Here is a 20,689-nt window from a genome sequence, read left to right as displayed (position 1 = left end):
AGATAATAAAGCTTCTAGAATGGCGCAGCCACTCACCTGACTTGAATCCAATAAAGAATCTATGAAAAGAACTAAAGATCAGAGTTCATAGAAGAGGTCCACGGAACCTTCAAGATTAGAAGACTGTCTGTGTGGAAGAATGGGCCAAATGCATGCAACTAATTGCTCCATACTGGAATATCATTACCAACAAAGGCATTTGTACGAAGTATTAAATACATTTCAGTAAGCATGTTCAATACTTGTGTCACAACTACCCTGTGTCATTCTATTTTATTACGTAAAACTTCATTTGTGAACTAATTTGTTTTGATTTCTTTGTTTGGGATGTTAACGACATCTGGTGAAAAATTCTTGGCAACAGCACCTTGAGAAATATGTTTACTGAGAAAAATGGTGACGTGTTTAATATATATTTTACCCACTGTGCATATATATATATGTATGTATGTATGTATGTATGTATGTATGTATGTATGTATGTATGTATGTATGTATGTATGTATGTATGTATGTATGTATGTATGTATGTATGTATGTATGTATGTATGTATGTATGTATGTATGTATGTATGTATGTATGTATGTATATATAACTGAGATGAATTGATTAAATAATTATTTATTTTCAAAAAAACATACTGTCCGGATCAGATAAAAACCGGACCTCTTGGAACTTTAATTGAATATGAAAAGTAAGACTGATAAGTCATAACTAATTGCTAGTCTGTGAGAATAGTTGCAAGACACAGTCTTAAGTTAGCGGCTATGTTTATGCAACTGGGCCCTAAATGTCTTGCAGTTTATAAGGTCTTTTTAAATTTGTATTGTTCTTAAAGATACTACTTATGATAACATCTCTGTGTAATAGTACCAAAAGTATGAAATAATGAAATCAATATCTGTAGCATTGTGTTTTCGGGGGGGGGGGGGGGGGAATGTCTGGAAAACAGAAGTAAATGAGCACCTCCATGCTTGACCTGTAATCCGTGTCTTTACTGTGGTGTAGGCTGGGATAACTGCATAGACCAAATACTTCTATGTAGTTTTCTCAAGTTGAATCTGGTTGTAGCAGGCCTACAAACAGACAGAAAAATATTATTCTTATATTTCAGCCATCCAAATAAAACAGCTAAAACTATGTAGTGAGGTAGGTGGGACGAGATTTGATACTGTCTTACGGTATAAATGTGGACGACGTAAAAATCCTTCAGCAGAGCGAAGACATTTCGGATCATTATCTGGTATGTTATAGTCTTATTTAATTAACACTGCATATAGGAATTTATTGTGTGTCTGATATTTGACCTGTGTTTTGACTTCCTTAACCTTTTATGTTTTACTTATAGTCAATGTACTTATACTCAAAGCGATGTACAGCTGCTTTGTAACAATGAAAATTGTAAAAAGCGCTATATAAATAAAGCTGACTTGACTTGGTATCATGCTTGCTTCACTGGCCTATAGCTGCAAATCAAGCTCCTAATTACAAATATGGTAGAAGAACTTCGACTACAAAAGGTGCGTTTCTTGATAATTTGCCTGAATTGTCTCAAATCTCTAGCATGAGTAATAACGTCGAAGATCTTGACTTTACCATTGACAATTTTAACGCCACCTTCTCGAAAAAGAACTCTTCTCTGCGCTTAAAGAAGATTACAAATGACAGCCCGACACCATGGTATAATGAACAAACTCAGGCTCCAAAGAAAGCGGCTTGGAAAATGGAGCGCAACTTTAAGAAAACTAAATTAGAGGTATTTCATACAGCATGTAAGGGTAGTATTTGAAAATACAGTCACTGACAAAAGTCTTGTCGCTTATCTATTTTGTAGAAACACCTGCTATTAACCTGACTTTTAAATAATCAATTGGTGTTAGAAATAGCTCATATGAAAAGCTAAAACCCTCCCGAATGTTGTTTAATGCACTGAAATAAATTAGTTTCACTGAAATAGATTTGTAATTTAATCAAGACAGAAAGGTCAAATTTTGGCAAGACAAAAGTTTTGTCACCTATACAGAAATTGAACAAATTTATTGCAAATAGAAAAATATGTCAGCAAATTAAGTAGTGGTGCTTTGAGATCCAAATTTAATATATTGTATGACCTCCATGAGCTTGAAGGACTGCATCCATGCGGTTTGGCAAGGATTCATACAATTTATTGATGAAGTCATCAGGAATAGCAAAGAAAGTCTTGCATGCCTAGCAGAGTTCATCAAAATTCTTTGGTTTCGTCTTCAATGCTTCCTCTTTCATCCTACCACACATATGCTCAATGATGTTCATGTCTGGTGACTGGGCTGGCCAATCCTGGAGTATCTTGATCTTCTTTGCCTTGAGGAACTTTGATGTGGAGATGGAAGTATGCGATGGAGCACCATCCTGCTACAGAATTTTGCCTCTTTTAAGAGGTAGCTAAGATTTCTTGGTATTTTAGACTATTGATGTTACCTTCCACCCTGCAGATCTGTCGCACACCCCCATACTTGATGTAACCCCAGACCAAGATTTTTCCGCCACCAAACTTCACTGTTTTCTGGGTGAATATCGGATCCATGCGGGCCCCAGTAGGTCTCCTACAATATTTGCTGCAATTTTGATGGGAATGGTTATAGGCTCAAAACAAAGTCACACGGAGAATAAGAAACAAAGTCACACGGAGAATAAGAAACAAAGTCACACGGAGAATAAGAAACAAAGTCACACGGAGAATAAGAAACAAAGTCACACGGAGAATAAGAAACAAAGTCACACGGAGAATAAGAAACAAAGTCACACGGAGAATAAGAAACAAAGTCACACGGAGAATAAGAAACAAAGTCACACGGAGAATAAGAAACAAAGTCACACGGAGAATAAGAAACAAAGTCACACGGCGAATAAGAAACAAAGACACAGCATCTTGACAGGGAACAAGTACAACTAACGAGCGCAAGACCATAGACAAGAGGGCATTAAATAGGGAGACTAACAAAGGAGATAACGATGGGCAGATGTGGGTAATGAGACACAGGAGGAAAGCTATACTAGAAACGAGAGGGGCGGGGCCAAATGACGAGACTGAAGAGAATGCATATTAAGTCCAGATTGACAATAACATGCTTCTCTCCACATAAAACATGTGGGTCTGTCATGATGCTGCCACTAGACTAGAAAATCAAGACAAGAGAAGGCAGAATCATGACAATTTGGAGAAGCCTGTGGATTATTGGGAGACTATAGTATGGTCAGATGAAAAAAAAAATTGAACTTTTTGGCAGTCATTCTACACACCATGTTTGGAGGAGAAATGGCACTGCCCACCACCCCAAGAACACCATACCAACAGTTAAGTTTGGGGGTGGAAGCATCATGGTTTGGGGCTGCTTTTCAGCAAGGGGAATTTGCAGACTTCATATTATTGAAGGCAGGATGAATGGAGAAATGTGCCGCGACATTATGGATAAAAATCTGCTCCCATCTACCAGAAAGCTTAAAATGAAAAGAGGGTGGACATTTCAGCAAGACAATGATCCCAAACACAAGGCCAATGACACAAATGAAGTGGTTTCAAAGAAAGAAAATCAAGCTACTTGAATGGCCCAGTCAATCACCTGACCTAAATCCCATAGAAAATCTATGGAGAGAACTGAAGATCAAAATTCATAAAAGTGGCCCAAGGAACCTTCAAGATTTAAAGAACATTTGTGTGGAAGAATGGGCCAGAATCACTCCTGAGCAATGCAGACGACTGGTCTCTCCATACAAGAGGCGTCTAGAAGCTGTAATCACCAACAAAGGCTTTTCTAAGAAGTATAAAATAAAGTGTGTTCAATACTTATTCCCTGTGTCATTTCACTTTATTTATTATGACTCAACTTGTATACTTAAATGTTCTGATTTCTTTGTATGAATTCAATATTTGGCTTGATGGCTACATCTGGTGGAAATTTTGTGTCAATAGCCCACTTAGAAATCTCCTTACTGATAAAAATGCTGATTATCCCTGCTGTATGTCTTTGCAAAAATGTATTCAGTGGCCTTTACCAAGCTGTGAATATTAAAATACTTTTTGATAGTTTCGTTTTGCACTGAAGCATTATTACAAACTGTTGGGATTAAAATGAGCCATTTCTTGTAAAAGAATATTGATTAGAAATATATTTCAGCGGCACTTCAGGTCAATTTGTACACAAGCGACAAGACTTTTGTCAGGGACTGTACAGGAAAGCCCTAAAAACATCTAGATCTGCCTACCTTTCATCACTAATAGAAGAAAACCTTGGTTTTTATTTAACACAGTGGCTAAATTAACCAAAAATAAATCGTCAGCGACTTCTGATTCTTTATACCATAGCAGTGATGAATTTATGAACTATTTCACAAATAAAATCCAAGATATTAGAGAAAAAAATTATAACTATGCTACCAGAAGTGAAACCCGCTGAACAAACGACTAACTACAGCGCCCCTAAGGAGAAATTGTTCATATTTTCTACCATAGATCATGATGAACTATCTAAAATCATTAGATCATCTAAATCGGCTACATGCATGCTAGACCCTATAGTTACAAATCTACTGAAAGAGATGCTCCCAGAAATGATAGATCCTCTTCTTAGCATTATTAACTCATCTATGACACTAGGACATGTGCCTAACGCATATAAGGTGGCTGTTATAAGGCCCCTTGTCAAAAAAAACCATCTCGACCCTGGAGAACTTGTTAACTACAGACCTATTTCGAATCTACCTTTACTATCTAAAGTTCTGGAAAAAGTAGTCTCAACTAGGGATGGGCCGGTATGAGATTTTGACGGTATGATAACCTTGCACAAATCTATCACGGTTTGAAGGTTTCACGGTATTACTATAACATCTCTTAAATGTGTTATTTTTTAAATAAAAACAACTTTTCCACTGAACATAATACATTTTATTTTGAAGAAACCTACACAACATTTTGGAACAGTAAACATGTCAAGTTAAATAATTTAAATGAATATGTGAGTTCTTCTAAATTAAATGTGTCATCACAATAATGCCCTGAAATCCATTATTGTTATTTCAGTGTTGATGCGCACACACACATATAGCTATAAACAGACAGTAGCAGAGAAAGATTGCTAGTGTGTTGCATACACACAAACGGGCTCTTTCTGTACATTACCAGCAGTTTGCGTTTTTAAATTTCGTTATTGTTAACAGATGTAACGTTACACAAATTACAGGAGCCTTAAAAGTAAAAACGTGAACGGGATATCAGCTAAATTGATTTATTAGACTCGTCCGCGCTCTGTGAAGTAACGTGAGGGAGGAAAATAGTTCATGTTCGACTAGTTGATTAGCGATGTTTGTGTAACCGGTCCCACTCGTCTTCTATGACGGCATTACAATGCCGAATGGGAGACGGGCGCTCTAACGAGGAGGCTAAAGACTGCAGTCGCGTCTCTGTCGGTCGGGGAGTGAGGTTTTACACACTGCACAGCTCTTCACTAGCTGGCCTCCGTTAAATTTGCTTGGGGTAGAAAGCAGAATAATATTTATTTTAACAGTGCTCACTCCCTCTGACTGCGTGTACCAACCGGAGAGGGAGATGTCATGTGACTCGTTACGTTTGCACACAACCTGAGGGATTCCTGCAACTTACTTTTCATCTACGAGGACGAGAAAAAACTGTGCATACCGCAGAGACGGTATAGCCGACATTTTTAGTGGTTTTGAAACCGCGGGAATAGTAAACCGCGGTAAACCGTGAAACCGGTTATCGGCCCATGCCTAGTCTCAACTCAATTATGTTCCTTCCTCCAAAGGAATGACATCAATGAAGATTTCCAGTCTGGATTTAGAGCACATTACAGTACAGAGACTGCTTTGATAAAAGTTACAAATTATATTCTTATGGCGTCTGACCGAGATTGTATCTCCTTATTGGTGCTGCTAGATCTTAGTGCTGCATTCAACACCATTGACCACAGCACGCTACTACTTAGACTCGAAAATCATGTCGGTATTAAGGGAATAGCTTTGAAATGGCTTAGATCTTATTTATCCAACCGTTTTCAATATGTAGCAATAAATAGGTGTCACGCAAATCACAAGTCCAGTACGGTGTACCACAGGGCTCAGTCTTAGGGCCTATGCTCTTCGCATTATACATGCTACCTCTAGGAGATATAATAAAGCGACACAGAGTTAGTGGTGTGTACACAGGGATGTGGTAAGGTATCCATTAATACCTGACGTCGTACAATTCAGTGCACAAAAGCAGAGGGTAGAGGTGACAGTAAATCCGCACCTCCGATACCCGCTAATTCTGAGAACCAATTGGCCTCCTTTAATTGATTTATTTGGGTATTTATGTGCGAGTGTCGCCTGGGAAATGGAGGCATAGGGAGGTGGCGCGCTCGTGCGGGCTGGCGAGGCAGAACAAGGACCCCCGGCTTCTGGTTCAGGGGAACAGAGCAGAGTAGAGAGGCAAATCATCTCGGAACGCAATGACTTTCCCCTGGAACAGTCCCGGGATGAGTCCCTAAAATGTTCCTCCGAACATGTCAGTTATGTTGACGGTCAGCCTCTCCAACCCGCACGACCACGTACCTACCCTTATTTTGCGATCATAAAAGACCGGTTGTATCGAGTAACCCAAGATGCTCAGACAAAGGTAGATACAACCCAATTGTTAGTTTCACGGGCAATATGGCGGTACATTTAGGACAAACAACGACACTAAATCGCCTACTGACCCGTTTTCGGCCGGGCATTCACGAGAACGTCCGCAGCTCGTGCGCCTCGTGTCTTGAATGTAATTAAGTAAACCCACGGTCTCCCCAAAAGCGCCGTTGCGCCCATTACCGTTAATGCAGGTCCCCTTCGACAGAATTGGGATGGACCTCATTGGGCCATTAGAGCGATCAGCGAGAGGACATCGGTTTACAATAATCCTCCCATAAAAGAATGTTGCGGAGGCACTATTTCGTATAATCTCCCACGTGGGGATCCCCCGGATATCCTCACGGACCAAGGCACGGCATTCATGTCACGTACGATACGTGAACTCTATTTATTGGGCATTAAATCGGTTCGTACCAGTGTCTTCCACCCACAAACAGACGGCCTGGTAGAACGGTTTAATCGCACGTTAAAACCATGATTCGTAAATTTGTTCACGAAGACGTGACAAACTGGAATAAATGGTTGGAACCCTTAGCCTCCACAGGGTGTTCCCCCTTAAAGCTTCTATTTGGACGCCAGCCCCGAGGGGTTTTGGACATCCTCAGAGAGACTTGGGAGGATGGATCCTCCAACAGCAAGAACAAAATTAAATATGTCCTGGACCTGAGAACAAATCTCCATACACTGGGGCGGCTAATTATGGAGAATCTGTTACAGGCCAGGCCTGGTCCTCTCTCCCTGACAGTCCCGTTGCTCGTCCTCTTATGCTCCCGATCTCCTCCGTGATACGAGACCAGTGTGTGTACAGCTAACCCAAGGTTATCACTTTGCTCCTCGAATCCCGGCTCTCGTCCCGCCTACCTCACTACAAAACTAGTTTTATAAGAGTACATAGCACATGCTTTTATTTTGTTCCTGAAAATCACTAGTTAGTCATGTTTTTTGTAACAAAACAAGTTTATTAGATTTTTCATTCTCATCTTCAGCATGGGTGAAACTGATGGTGTGCTATTATAGCTCACATGACAGTTTCTTACTTTGAGAGTGGTCAGCATGAATCCGAGTTGTCCCAGCTGTAGACTGCAGTCTGTCAGGTCTTCTATCAGACTCACTTCAGAGCCCAAATTTCTGATCCTAGACAGCCACAAAAGGTTATTTAGGTGCCAAGAGAAACTGCAAAACTATAGAAAATTTGTGAATTTGATACAAAGTTGATATGACGTAACGTTGAAAGTACCGAGCGCGGAGCACTACATAGAGGAAGATTGGAAAGAGGTCATCCATGCACCAGAGAAACTCCTGGCCGAGCAGAGCCTGCACATCTTGTGTGAGCTCCTCAAAGGTAAGCCGGAGCACTTGTAACTTTTCCGAGGGAGTGAACGCTGTGCTGTTGAATCAAAGACAAACGTTGAAAAATATGTTCAAATATGAGTGTGGTAACAATCTGTTTTACACTTTTGGACAGAACTGTCTTTACCTGATCTGTTGCAGGGTTTCAACAGCTGTTGCAAAGCAAGCATCTTTAGTACTCGGCAAAACCTGTAAATAAACATTAACATGGCTAAAATGAACATGTTTTACATCTTACCAATAGTGCTATTACAGATTATTAGGCCCCTTATGAACATTTTCTTGCCAAAATAAAAACCGAAAGCCCAATAAAATGCAAACCTACATTTTTATTTTCTTGGTTTTATATATTTATATTTATAATAATATATTTTAATTGGAGAACGTGTCACCTCTTTTGTCCCTCCCAATACAGAAAGAGAAACTGGCCAAAACCGTCTGAAAAACAAACATATTTATCTGTAAATTGTGCCAAAATCTCCATTCTACAAATATCCTATAAAATATTTAAAAACATATAGAATGCTATAAAATATTAAATTGGAATATAAAATCATTTGTAATTACTTAATGGGACAATCACATTAGACTTTTTGTTCCATTAACTTTTGAACCCATTAGTCAAGCTTCTGCGAAAATGTTTCACATCTCTATGAATTCCAAAGTTCAAGTTCAAGACCAACAATGTTTTTTTCTGGTTGTTATGGTTGCTGCCAATACACACAGAGCTCTGCAAAACAATTTGTCATTCTAAAAGTCTAATGTGACTGCAGTTTAAGTAACTGATCATAACACAATATGGTTGTGCATGTTACTTTTGTGACTTACTGCTGTACTCCGAGGAAGGCTAGGACAGCGAGATCAGGCGGTTTGTTGAGTCGTAACACACAGCTCCAGTAGACCTCCTCCTCTCTCTCTTTCTCCAGGGTGTAGAGGGTGAAGAGAGGAGGGTAAAGCCTCGGCAGAAGCACAGGCAGCAGCAGATTTGAGCTGCACACTATTAAACTACAGCACAAACATTTACATTTACATTTATTCATTTGGCAGACGCTTTTATCCAAAGCGACTTACAAGTAGTTTTTTTTTTTTACAGTGACACATTACTGCATAGCAATCAGGGGTAAGGTGCCTTGCTCAAGGGCCCTTCAGTCATGACCTGCTGGCACTGAGATTTGAACCAGCAACCTTCTGATCACAAGCCCAACGCTCTAACCACCAGGTCACATCAAGATGTGCACACAAGATGTGCAAACACTTCTGTTTAATTGACTTTCAGACTCGCAATGTAGTGACAGCTATAGAGAGAGAAAAAAACTAATAACGAAGTGGTTTTGGATTAATACAGAAGAAGCTTTAAAATATCTCTGTATTTTTTGTATTTGTTTTGCTAAAAACAATTATTATAAGATGGCCTTTATGTTTATCACTGGTTAGAAATTATTAAAAAGTGCTTGTCAACTATTTAATTATTGAAAGGGGTCCTAAGTTTTTATTATGTTCATTATGTGCTAAACATAGGTCTTCATGTTTCGGTTTTCAAAAAATGCTTAATATATTACATATTTCACCTGTGTTTTACACTGTCTTCTCGATACTCAGAAGACAGGCTGTTGAGTTTTTGCTTCTATGAAGTCTTTCCTTCTGAGACACTCTGATTGGTCAAGCTGAGCCAGTTTTTGGTGATTGGTCTACCGCTCAGAGTGTGTATTAACATGTCCTGCCCATTACCCTATCCAATATTCCAGGGGGTAGGGTCCACATACATTTTGGGATTCATGATGTCACTAACCCAGGAAAGGTCTGTTTGTAGTCCCAACGAGCCGTTCATTGTAGTGATACTTCACCCAATTTAATCACCTTCGAGTTGTTCCAAATGTGTATACATTTCTTTGTTCTGATGAACACAGAGAAAGATATTTGGAATAATGCTTAAAACCAAACAGATCTCAACACCCGTTGACTCCCATAGTTGGAAAAATTACTGTTGAACTAGAAAAAAGAAATTTGAAAGATGTAGGAGAGCAAACACTTTTGACTACCATTGTTTTTTTCCTACTATGGTAGTCAATGGGTGTTGAGATCTGTTTGGTTATAAGCATTATTCCAACTATATTTCTCTGCGTTCATCAGAACAAATTCACATTTGGAACAACTCGAAGGTGAGTAAATGATAACAGAATTCATATTTTTTGGTAAAAGTATCCCTTTAAGAAGTTAATTATTTTTCTGGGAACTTTTGAGCGTTGCAGCTATACTCACTAACTAAATTCAAAATGAAATTCCATCAGACCTCCCCTTTTTAACAGTGTTTTTTCCATTTCCTGAAAAGCAGTGAATTTGGACATAAAGTTGGTACTAAACCAGAATGCGTTTTACACCACTTTGGGGGCCGCCACGGCGGCGTGTAAATTTTAATTCCTGCTCTTGATCGCTAAGTGTTGCTATAACCAAAGATTTTGCAGTGAACGTGTGTCACATCATGTTTTTTAATGACCACATGCGCCTCGCCACAGCCGGTACTCACAGATCAGGAAACCAGCTTGACCTCATCTACACCCGTAACTGCACCACAGACAACATTTAAGTCACCTCTTCACATTTCTGACCACTTCTTCATCACTTTCAACAACTCCTCTCTAGATGCACTACACCAACACCACCACCTGTTTATATTAGACGGAACATTCGCTCTCTCTCCCCTAGCACGCTCTCTGCTAAAGTGACATCCTCTCTTCCCTCCAACTTTGCATCTCTAGATGCTGACACTGCCACCGACACCTTATGCTCAACACTTACATCCTGTCTAGATAACCTTTGTCCTCTGTCCTCCAGACCAGCTTGTGCCACAACCTCCTGCCCTTGGCTGTCTAATATCCTCTGTGGACAACGGAGTACACTCAGGGATGCTGAATAGGAAATGGCGCAAGACCAAGAATCCTGCTGACCTAAGGGACTACCAGTAACTACTGTCCTCTTTCTCTGCTAGTGTTCTGCTCTGCTACCACAGCTAAAACGTATTTTTCTACCACCAAGGTGAGAAATGCACCTGACACTCTGAAGCTAGTACTCCCATGAGATCATCTTATTTGGTCAATTTTACAGGAATTCTACCGTGAGCGTTAATCAGTCATCCGTTCATGCCCAATCTCGCTTGTCTGGCCACTCCCTAAAAGACGGCACCTCGCCGTCTTGCTCCTTCCCCACGTACTCGGACACGATGCGTGACGAAAATGAGATGTCCCTTGCAGCATCGGAGGGTGACGTACTGGCTTACGACCCGGATGATTCCTTGGAGCCCCCTTTCCCAGGAGGGATGAAACAGACGTCGAAATGTTGGCCGTGCGCTCTCGGGCCGCAGCGAGCATTCGGAGGCGATACACAGCACCGCCCACCCGGCGCTCGCGGCTGGACGATTGGTCATCGGGGCACCGGTGCCTTTTTGTCCCCGAGGTGCATGAGGAGCTCGGTAAGACTGGGAACGCCCCCTTTTCGGCACGTTTTCCGTCAGACTGACTCTGTCACTTTCTCTTCCCTCGATGGGGGGCAGCTAGGGGCTACGTCGATGTTGTGTTGCGCGTTGCACCTCTACCTAAACTGCACGCAGAGCTTCAGAGCTCTGAGCAGCTCTTTATCTGTTTCGGAGGTCAGCTTAAGGAGGGCTGTCTCCAAACAGAGGTTGGCGCACTGGATGGTGGACGCCGTTACGATGGCATACCGATCACAGGACTGCCCGTGCCCACTGGGCACTGGCTCAGGGCGCCTCTCTGGCAGATATTTGTAGAGCTGCGGGTTGGGCTACGCCTTCGCGAGGTTCTATAACCTCCGTGTAGAACCGGTGTCAGCCCGAGTCTTGCATAGTGCCAGCACGTGAGACCGGCGGCTGGTAGGGTGTACGACTGCGAAAGCGCCTTCCCCCTTCCGGGCGGATCAGTGCGCTAATTCAGCCTCACTTCTTTCCCCTCGGGCGAAGAACAGGCATTCCATCCATCACTAAGCACTCCATGGCGGCGGACTGTGCGGAGCAGCCCTGCCTCCTATGGCCGGGTATCAGCTGAGTTATCACATAGCTCTAACCGGACCTAGTGCCCCAGATGTAGTAACCCCTCAACAGGGCGGTTCCGTCTGATGTTTTCCTCATGAGATGGTCCCCCTCGTGGTGACTGACCCATGACCTCCTCCAGGTGGACATCCACCTATCGGTACCTTAGTCCGCGCTTACCTCCCATGAGTTCTCCCCTGTGGGCGAGACCATGTTGGTGTCTCCACTATATTCCTCCCTGCGGTGGGAAGTGGTCTCCGTAGCGCATAACCCTCTTCAGGGAACAGCGCTTCCCCAGTGGCCCTACAGTACTGGACGGCTTCTCGCCATCAGAGATACAAGGCCTCCGTCTGTGGTGGCCGAGGGCAGGTGCCTCTCATCTCTGCCAAAGCTTTGGGACGCCCTGCCAAACCCACTGGATGGTTAAAATTTCGCGCTAGCGCATCCGTCTGACACGCCTAGGCCAGTTCTCAAGTCAAATCCCATCTGTCGGCCCGACACAACGTCTTGTTCCCTCCATCAGGGAACGGAGGTTACATACGTAACCGAGACGTTCTTTAACAGACCACCTGCAAACAACACTAAGCCGTCTGATCGATGATCAGTTGCAATAAAAATTAATCACATCCCAATAAACGCTTCATTCTTAAAAAAATATGCAAAGATCATGTCATAAATACTCCCGTCTGTTACTGTAGGGACATTTCCACGCCTCTAAACATGATGCACAAAATTGTGATTGGTTGCTTTACCTGTCATTTGGCCTAAGAAAGTCCCTAAAGTTACCAGACCTACAGTATGAAGGTCTGGCTACGCAAGACTAACCAGAAGTTAAGTTTGGGCCACATAAAATGTGTTTATGTTGTTGCCTCCGAAACGTCCTTAGCACAATGTATGCATTATTTAACATTTTTATGCAACATCATAGCAAACAATCTTGAACAGTTCAGTCATAGTGATGCTGTCTTACCCCTGCTGGGGAGTTTCTGAGTGTGTACTGCTGTTAAGACTGTCTGTGAACTCATCTGAAGAGCTCAAGGAATCCAGAATATAACCACTGTCCTCTGGGAGACCAGGAAACAGAAACCTGAGGCAAACATTTACACTTGTAAGCCAATCCTAAAACAATTGATAAACTTGACAAATAGCTGATAGTTATTCCTGAGACTTGTGTAATGACGTGTAAAGATGACACATGTAATAATGTTATGCTTTAATAACACAGTAGTAGAAATGAAAGAAGGTTCAACCACAGGAATTTAGCTTCCTATAATCTTTAATGATTGACTGGTGTTTATGAGAACTCTTACAGCCTGAAAGGCCTGGATGTCTTACCTCACTAACTGGAAAATGCGTGTCAGATATGAATGAAGCTCGTCCACTGCTTGCTGTAAGAGACGTCTACTGGAGCCTACACCAACATAGGTCATCCTGTACACGGTGACAAGGGTCTCCATCAACCAGCCCAAAGGATGCAGAGGGGTGTCACATGCCTGATGATACACAAAAGTATTAGAACACATACTTTAAGACACAAGAACATGTATATCTGTGTTTGTTTTAGAAGAAATTAATGAAATAAAGAAACACTGATTTACATAACCATTATCTATCCAAGTACTTTCTGGAGCCACTGTAAGCTTTCTTCAATTATGAGAAACATTGTGGTGTTCATGCCTAAAAAGAGGCTAACCTTCATGAGATAGCGGCGGATGTTGTTGTAGGAGTCTGCAGTAACCGGTCCCACATGTTTAGGAATCACCTCAAGACTCTCCAGCATCTTATCGTGAAATTGGCTCAGTTCCTCTGGACTAAAATCACACACAGGTCACTGAAGACGTCTTCATGCATAACTCACATTTACATACGTGTACACATACTGATCTTTCTGTTTTCTCCGTCTGGCCGTGAGGGAGATGGCGATGTTCTCCCAAGCTTTTTCATATACTCCCTGACCTGGAGTTTCACAACCCAGACGAGACCAGCATTCCTCAAACAAAGCATTCCACTTTTCCTCCGCAGGAACTGAGTGACAACCATCCACACTAGACAGATAGATCGTAAAATTGTTAAACATTTTACGACCCGGAATAGAGCTCTCATATAAGGAGTTGACACAGACACACTTACAGTGAGTTGGTTTCTGTCCTGAACGTTTCAAAGGGCTTAGTAAAAATTCCAGCCACTCTCAATCCGGTTCCCCAGCGGCCATCAAATATCCCATCCAAAGAGTCACCGTTTGGCAAAGACAGAACACCCTGCGTGTCCATATAACCACAGAAAATAAATATAAACCACAAACTGTTTGCACAGAATTTTGGTAAAGAGAAACTAACAAAATTACACCTTTCCACAGAGAGTCCAGTCGCCTGAAAACTCGCCCTTAAAGACTGTGTCATCATAGCAAAGTAGAGTCCCATTGCCCTGTATAAGACAGGAACATTTTAAAAAGCTAAATTACAATAAATAAAAGGCAATAAATTAAATCAAGATATGTGTATTACTCTATTTGGAATGTGTTGAACATACCATCATCTTGTTATTACAAAAGCTTCCCTCATAATACAATTCAAACTGAGTGATAACAAGCCCGTCTCCATGACGCTGGTCATCAAGCCACATTCCCATGTATTTCTCTCCCCTGGACAGATATATAAGAGCAGTAACAAACATCTTCCATACAAATAAATTGATAGTTTCTTGTGTATGCACATACAAATCTAATTAATTCTGTAAAAAAACACAACCAAAAGATAAGTACACGCTGTCATTGTTTAATTTGTTTATATTGCTCTCATTCTGATTTGTCGTGAAACTGACACAGAACCCATTCACAGACAGCAGGGTGTAAAAATCTAAAACTTTAATAAACAACAGTTTGACGAGGGGACAAAACAGGGGACAACGACTGAAGAGTTACAATAAACCCACGAGGGGAAGAATTTGCTTTAATAAACACACTGTATCTTCACAAAGTCAAGTCAAGACGGGAACCAACTGACTAGGACACAAAAAGGCTGCTATAAAAATCACTTAGAAAAGCCTGAATTAAGGTCCAAAACCTGACGTTTTTTTTACGTGTATAGTTATTAAAGATTTTTAAATGTTTACCAGTTCCCGTCTCCTTCCTTTTATGGATCAGTGTTACAGTGGTGTCGAAACCCGGGAGGAAGGAGAGACATGCTGTCGGAGAGTCCTTGCCGCCGAGTGGCTTTGCGGTGCCGGAGAGTGCCGGCCATAAAGCCCAGATTGGGACTTCCGGTTATGACGCGCAGCCATTAAGACACACAAGGAGGGCACGCTGCCTAATTTCTGAGAAAAAATCCTTTCAAAAGACCTAAACCTATCTGAAATCGTTTGAAAACTAATATTAAGAAATACAGGACAAAATGGCACCCAAAGCTGTTAAACCGGGTCAGAAATCGAAGCCGCCAATACAAATTAATGGAAAGAACTACCTAGCGAGTGCTAGCAACCAAATCGAGATACAGAACGCTGCTAATGCGGCTACAAACGAGGACATTTTAGGTGCAATTCACTCGTTGAGGGCAGACGTTTCAAAACACTCTAGCGATATGCTGGAAGCTATAAAATCCGAATTAGTGGCTCATTCAAAGAGAATAGGTGAGGCCGAGGAGCGTGTTTCACAAGCCGAGGAAGACGTCATAGCTCTCCAGCACAAAGTGAAAACACTTGAAGGAGTAACACTCTCTGCGTAATAAAGTGCAAGATCTGGAAGATCGAGGAAGACGTTCAAACCTGAGGCTGGTTGGTCTACCCGAAAATACAGAGGGTCCAGACGTTTGCACTTTTCTTCAAAACTGGCTCCCAAAACTTCTGAAAGACACCTTCAGCAGCGCCCCAGTTATAGAGCGAGCGCACCGGACCGGCCAAACAAACCCAAACCACAACAGAGGACTTTATTCGCTCAACACAAACTACAAGAGGGACAGTGTGATGCAGAATAGAGATGACCAATTGAGGTCCTACCGGGAATGCTATCTGAAGCAAAGGTAATGCCCAACGAAGTGCAATAGAATGTTAAAATGGCAACACTATAAAGCCTTAAAACCCATCGTCGTTTGATATGCGTTCCAAAAAGTTTTTTTTATTTCTTTCTCTTTTCCCTTTTGTTAACAAGGGGTATACAATTATTCAAACAGAAAGAACAAGGTCCATTGTGTTTAACAAATGAGCAGAAGTTTAAATAGCTAGTATTCTTGTCCAGTCTAATAACTGGCAGTGAGCCCAGTGGTAATATAATGAATGGAGGCCTGTAAAGTTTGCTCCATGTTATGGATCAACAGGTTGTCTATAACTGAAGTTTGTTTAATGGGGGGGGGTTACGCATGCTTCTCGGTTCAGAAAATGCATAGTGGGTTGTTGGTTAATGTTTTCCATTATGGTTTTGTTTCTATTGGTGTTTTTATTTGTTTTATTATTATTATCATTTATATGTGTTGTAGGGTACTCCAGGTTGCAGCAATATCAACAGGACAATTTAAAGTAAATGACAATGAATGATTCAGAAATAAAAATCAGCAGTTGGAATGTAAGGGGGTTGAACAATCTGGTAAAACTTAAACAAGTATTGGGGAGACTGAAACGAATGAAATCAGATATTGTGTTCTTACAAGAAACACATTTGATAAAAGAGGTTATCAGCAGAGTCACTAAAAGATGGCCAGGACAAGTTTACTACACCTCTTTCACCTCTCGGACTAGAGGAGTCATGATTCTTATTCAGAGAAAGATCCCATTTCAGCTGAGAACTCAATGTATAGATCCTTTAGGGCGGTATATAATTCTAAGCGGTACAATCTCAAAAACTCCAGTCAATCTAATTGACATATATGCACCTAATGAAAATGACCCCATTTTTTTTGTTGTTTGATTAAAGTCTTGTTAACCCCTTCATCTCCGCTGCCTTGCAATTGGGTTCTTCCACTACCACGATCGTGACAGAATCAACCAGCCACTACAGAACCCAGCAGCAGCATGGACACTGACCGGTCCAGCTTGGCCCGTTGCCTCTGCAGTCTTCACCAGGGGAGTGAGACTGTGGATGAGTATGTGGGGAGGTTCCTGGACATCGCGGAACAAGGTGTGTTCGGGGAGAGGGAGCTGGCGGTGCTTTTCAACACCGGTCTCAGAGAGCCACTCTCTCGCTCGGAGATGAGGGCGATGAGGCCGTTGGATTTCGACGCCGTGTGGTTAACTGCCGCAGCGCGTTCGGAGTCCGCGACCTCATCGAACCCATTTTACTCATCTCCGCTGGTAGCGATACCCGAGAGTGGTCCTCTGCAGAATTTGTTTTTGGTTTTTGTATCTTGTGTAGTTAGTGTTTTCCCCATCGAGGGTGTTTTTGTTGTTTGATTAAAGTCTTGTTAACCCCTTCATCTCCGCTGCCTTGCAATTGGGTTCTTCCACTACCACGATCATGACAGGAGGAGATTTCAACTGTGTATTGAATCCAGCATCTGACCGCTCTTTAGGGACAGGATATACCCATTGACAGTCTAAAAAGGAAATTGGAAAATATATGATGGATTTGAATTTGACGGAAATTGAGGTACCAGAACCCTAACAAAAAATAATTTTCATGTTTCTCAAGTGTTCACAAAACCTACTCCAGAATATATTATTTTCTAATCTCTGACCATCTCATCTCCAAAGTTGGTAAATGTTATTATGAAAGTATTATATTGTCGGACCATGCCCCAATTACATTGACAATTAGAATAAACGAACTCTCGCCTGCCACTTTCAGATTTCGATTTCAAGCAACATGGCTACAAGATCCAGATTTTGTGAAATGTTTGGATACTAAAATAGATCTTTATTTTCATGTGAATACAGACCAGACGAATGCTTCAGTAAAATGGGAGGCCTTTAAAGTCTATATAAGAGGGGAGATACTCATTATGAACGACCAAAATGGGTTTGTGCTTGGAAGAGAAGCCTTTCATAATACACGTAGGGTTTTGAATATACTATATAAAAACAGAATGCCAAGGACCATGCCATCCTGTCATTGGACGCTGAGAAGACCTTTGACAGGATTGAATGGGAATACCTTTTTGAAATGCTTAAAATTTTAGACCTTAATTTGGACCTTTATTACCTTAAATGGATCAGGTTACTTTATAAGGAACCCCAGGCAGAACTTATAACAAACAACCAAATTTCAGAGCCATTTGATTTAAGTAGAGGCACACACCAAGGGTGTCCTTTATCCCCTTTATTATTTTGGTTTGCAGTTGAACCTCTTGCAATGGCAAATCGAGACAGTAGGAGAACAAGAACATTGTCTATCGTTGTTTGCAGATGACATTGTGGTTTTTCTTACAAACCTAAAGACTTCTATTCCGGCACTTAACAACACACTAACAGAGTTTAAAGCATTTTCAGGATACAAAATTAATAATAACAAAAGCGATCTGCTTTTTTAAAATGGAGATGAAAGAAGAAACCCCATATTCTTCACGCATTTCGCCAATGCCCCTGAAGGATTTAAATATTAAGGTATTAAGATAACTCCCAATATAGATGATATTGTTTCTACAAATTATGAACTATTAGTTAAAAAGGTAATTGACTCGCTCGAGAGATTACCGCATAAATATTATAAAGATGTCCGTTCTGCCTAAATTTCTATACCTTTTCCAGTCCATTCCACTTTCATTACCAACCTCTCACCTTTCATTATCAATCATACACTCAAAGATTTTTTCTTTTTTATAAATTTTTCTTTTTTGTATTTTTTTCTTTTCATTTACTTGTTTTTAGTGATTTTTCCCTGCATTTTTGATTGATTAAGTATCGAATGTACTTATAAATGTGAATGTATTGATTTTGTGTTAGTTTTAATTGATCTTCATTTCATTGTTTGTATTTCTTGTCTGGTGTTGTAAAAACACCACAAAGATACTTCAGGGTGAGTAATTACTGGCAGAATTTTCATTTTTTGTTGGAGTTACCCTTTAAGGATTAAGGGAGGCTACATGCTTCAATACAGCTTATATTATTCAGGAGTCTTCCCCAGATCTGTGTCTTGATTCGATCCTTTCTCAAAGCTCTACTGGTATTTTCAGCTGTTGCACCTTTAATTGAGAGGTATGTGCCACTCCAAATCACACTTATTCAATTTAAATTTGCCACAGGTTAACTCCATTTGAAGTGTAGAAACATCAACAAGCAAAACTGATGCTTCTGGGCAACATTTCTAGTGTCTCAGAAAAGGTACTTATGCAATGTACTTATTCCAATTTTGCAAGTTATCACAAATGTGTTTTTTGGTTTTGTCATTATTTTGCATGGAGAGTAGATTAATGTAATTTGTTTTAACTTAAAGTAGTTTAAGATTAGGCAACATCATAACAAAATGTGAGTAAAATTAAGTGAATACTTTTGCAAGGCACTGTATGTTACAAAGTTCTAAGGCCCACTTTGGTGGTGAGGTGCTCACATTGTGTATTTTTCAAATACTATTCTCTGCAGGATACTGACTAGCCCCTATTAGACTAGGACCACATGTGACAAAGGGAATATTTAGTCATCCATCCATCCATCCATCCATCCATCCAGATGAAGGGTTAATGACAAAACATTTATCAAATAAACAAACCCACAAGGGGGAAAACGTGAACAAAATCTTGGCAAACAAACGGTTCCCTCAAGGGGGAAAAAAGAAAACTTGAAATAAGAGCAGGGGTAATCCGAAAACACGAGGACCGGTATATAGGGGATAATACCCGTGAGACCATACATCCAGTAAATAGCAACGTTAGAAGTTAAGACGAAAGTGAACAGGAGAAAACACGGAACAGGTGAGCGGAATCAAACACTAATGACATGATTAAGGGAGACAGGAGGCCAAGGCTGAGAGACATAACAGGAGGCGCCAAGTGACAACAAAAAAAACATGTGTCTCCACACATAACACAACAGAAACCTGAAAGACGTGGCAATGTGGCGCCAAGTGACAACAAAAGCCACGTGTCTCTATGTCATTGGCTATGTCATGACTCTGCCCAGGGAGCTAGAAACCTAGAGACAGGAAGGACAGAGTCCTGACAAAGACCTTATAACTCTGCCTGTTTATTTGTCATCAAAAATCAGCTTATCGCCCCAACAGTCCTTCTCTACAACCATAAATGGCAGCATATCTCTCTTCAGGCAGACAATATAGGCCTATAACACAGCATCCCATTTTACCTTAAGATATGAACTTTTATCATAGTGAGTATGACGGGGGTCAGCTGTGGCATAATGGTTAGAGCGATGGGCTTGTGATCAGAAGGTTGCCTGTTCTAATCTCAGTGCCAGCAGGTCATGACTGAAGGGCCCTTGAGCAAGGCACCTTACCCCTGATTGCTCTGCAGTAATGTGCCACTGTATAAAAAACTACTTGTAAGTCGCTTTGGATAAAAGCGTCTGCCAAATGAAAAAATGTAAATGTAAATATGTATGTATTGTAGGCTAGGGGAATGCCCTCTTAAAGTGATACTTCACCCAAGAAATTTAATTCGGTCATCATTTACTCACCTTCGAGTTGTTCCAAATATGTATACATTTATTTGTTCTGATAAACAGAGGAAGACATTTGAAATAATGCTCATAACCAAACAGATCTCAAC

At 41.0% G+C, this 20,689-nt stretch overlaps 1 protein-coding gene across 2 annotated transcripts in view; it reads right to left on the bottom strand.

Moving 5' to 3' along the window:
• Window positions 1-608: 608 nt before the first annotated feature.
• als2a (alsin Rho guanine nucleotide exchange factor ALS2 a) overlaps window positions 609-20,689 on the bottom strand; it is a 32,071-nt gene continuing 11,990 nt past the window's right edge. The window contains exons 22-34 of one of the 2 annotated variants that reach the window (XM_079464778.1): window positions 14,580-14,691; window positions 14,397-14,474; window positions 14,181-14,308; window positions 13,931-14,095; window positions 13,744-13,861; window positions 13,386-13,543; window positions 13,021-13,137; window positions 8,840-9,016; window positions 8,404-8,449; window positions 8,139-8,200; window positions 7,899-8,048; window positions 7,699-7,795; window positions 609-1,077 (exon numbers count right to left, since the gene is read on the bottom strand). In XM_079464778.1, coding sequence (XP_079320904.1) covers window positions 1,039-1,077; window positions 7,699-7,795; window positions 7,899-8,048; window positions 8,139-8,200; window positions 8,404-8,449; window positions 8,840-9,016; window positions 13,021-13,137; window positions 13,386-13,543; window positions 13,744-13,861; window positions 13,931-14,095; window positions 14,181-14,308; window positions 14,397-14,474; window positions 14,580-14,691 — 1,447 coding nt within the window. In that variant the 3' untranslated portion in view covers window positions 609-1,038. Of the gene's footprint in view, window positions 1,078-7,540; window positions 7,796-7,898; window positions 8,049-8,138; window positions 8,201-8,403; window positions 8,450-8,839; window positions 9,017-13,020; window positions 13,138-13,385; window positions 13,544-13,743; window positions 13,862-13,930; window positions 14,096-14,180; window positions 14,309-14,396; window positions 14,475-14,579; window positions 14,692-20,689 lie in introns of those variants that run through there. The other variant, XM_079464777.1, reaches the window with a different exon arrangement.

This window comes from Barbatula barbatula (genome assembly GCF_947034865.1).
Source record: "Barbatula barbatula genome assembly, chromosome: 9".
Lineage (NCBI taxonomy): Eukaryota > Metazoa > Chordata > Actinopteri > Cypriniformes > Nemacheilidae > Barbatula > Barbatula barbatula.
Note: the sequence above shows the minus strand (reverse complement) of the source record. Positions and strands in the feature narration are given on the sequence as shown.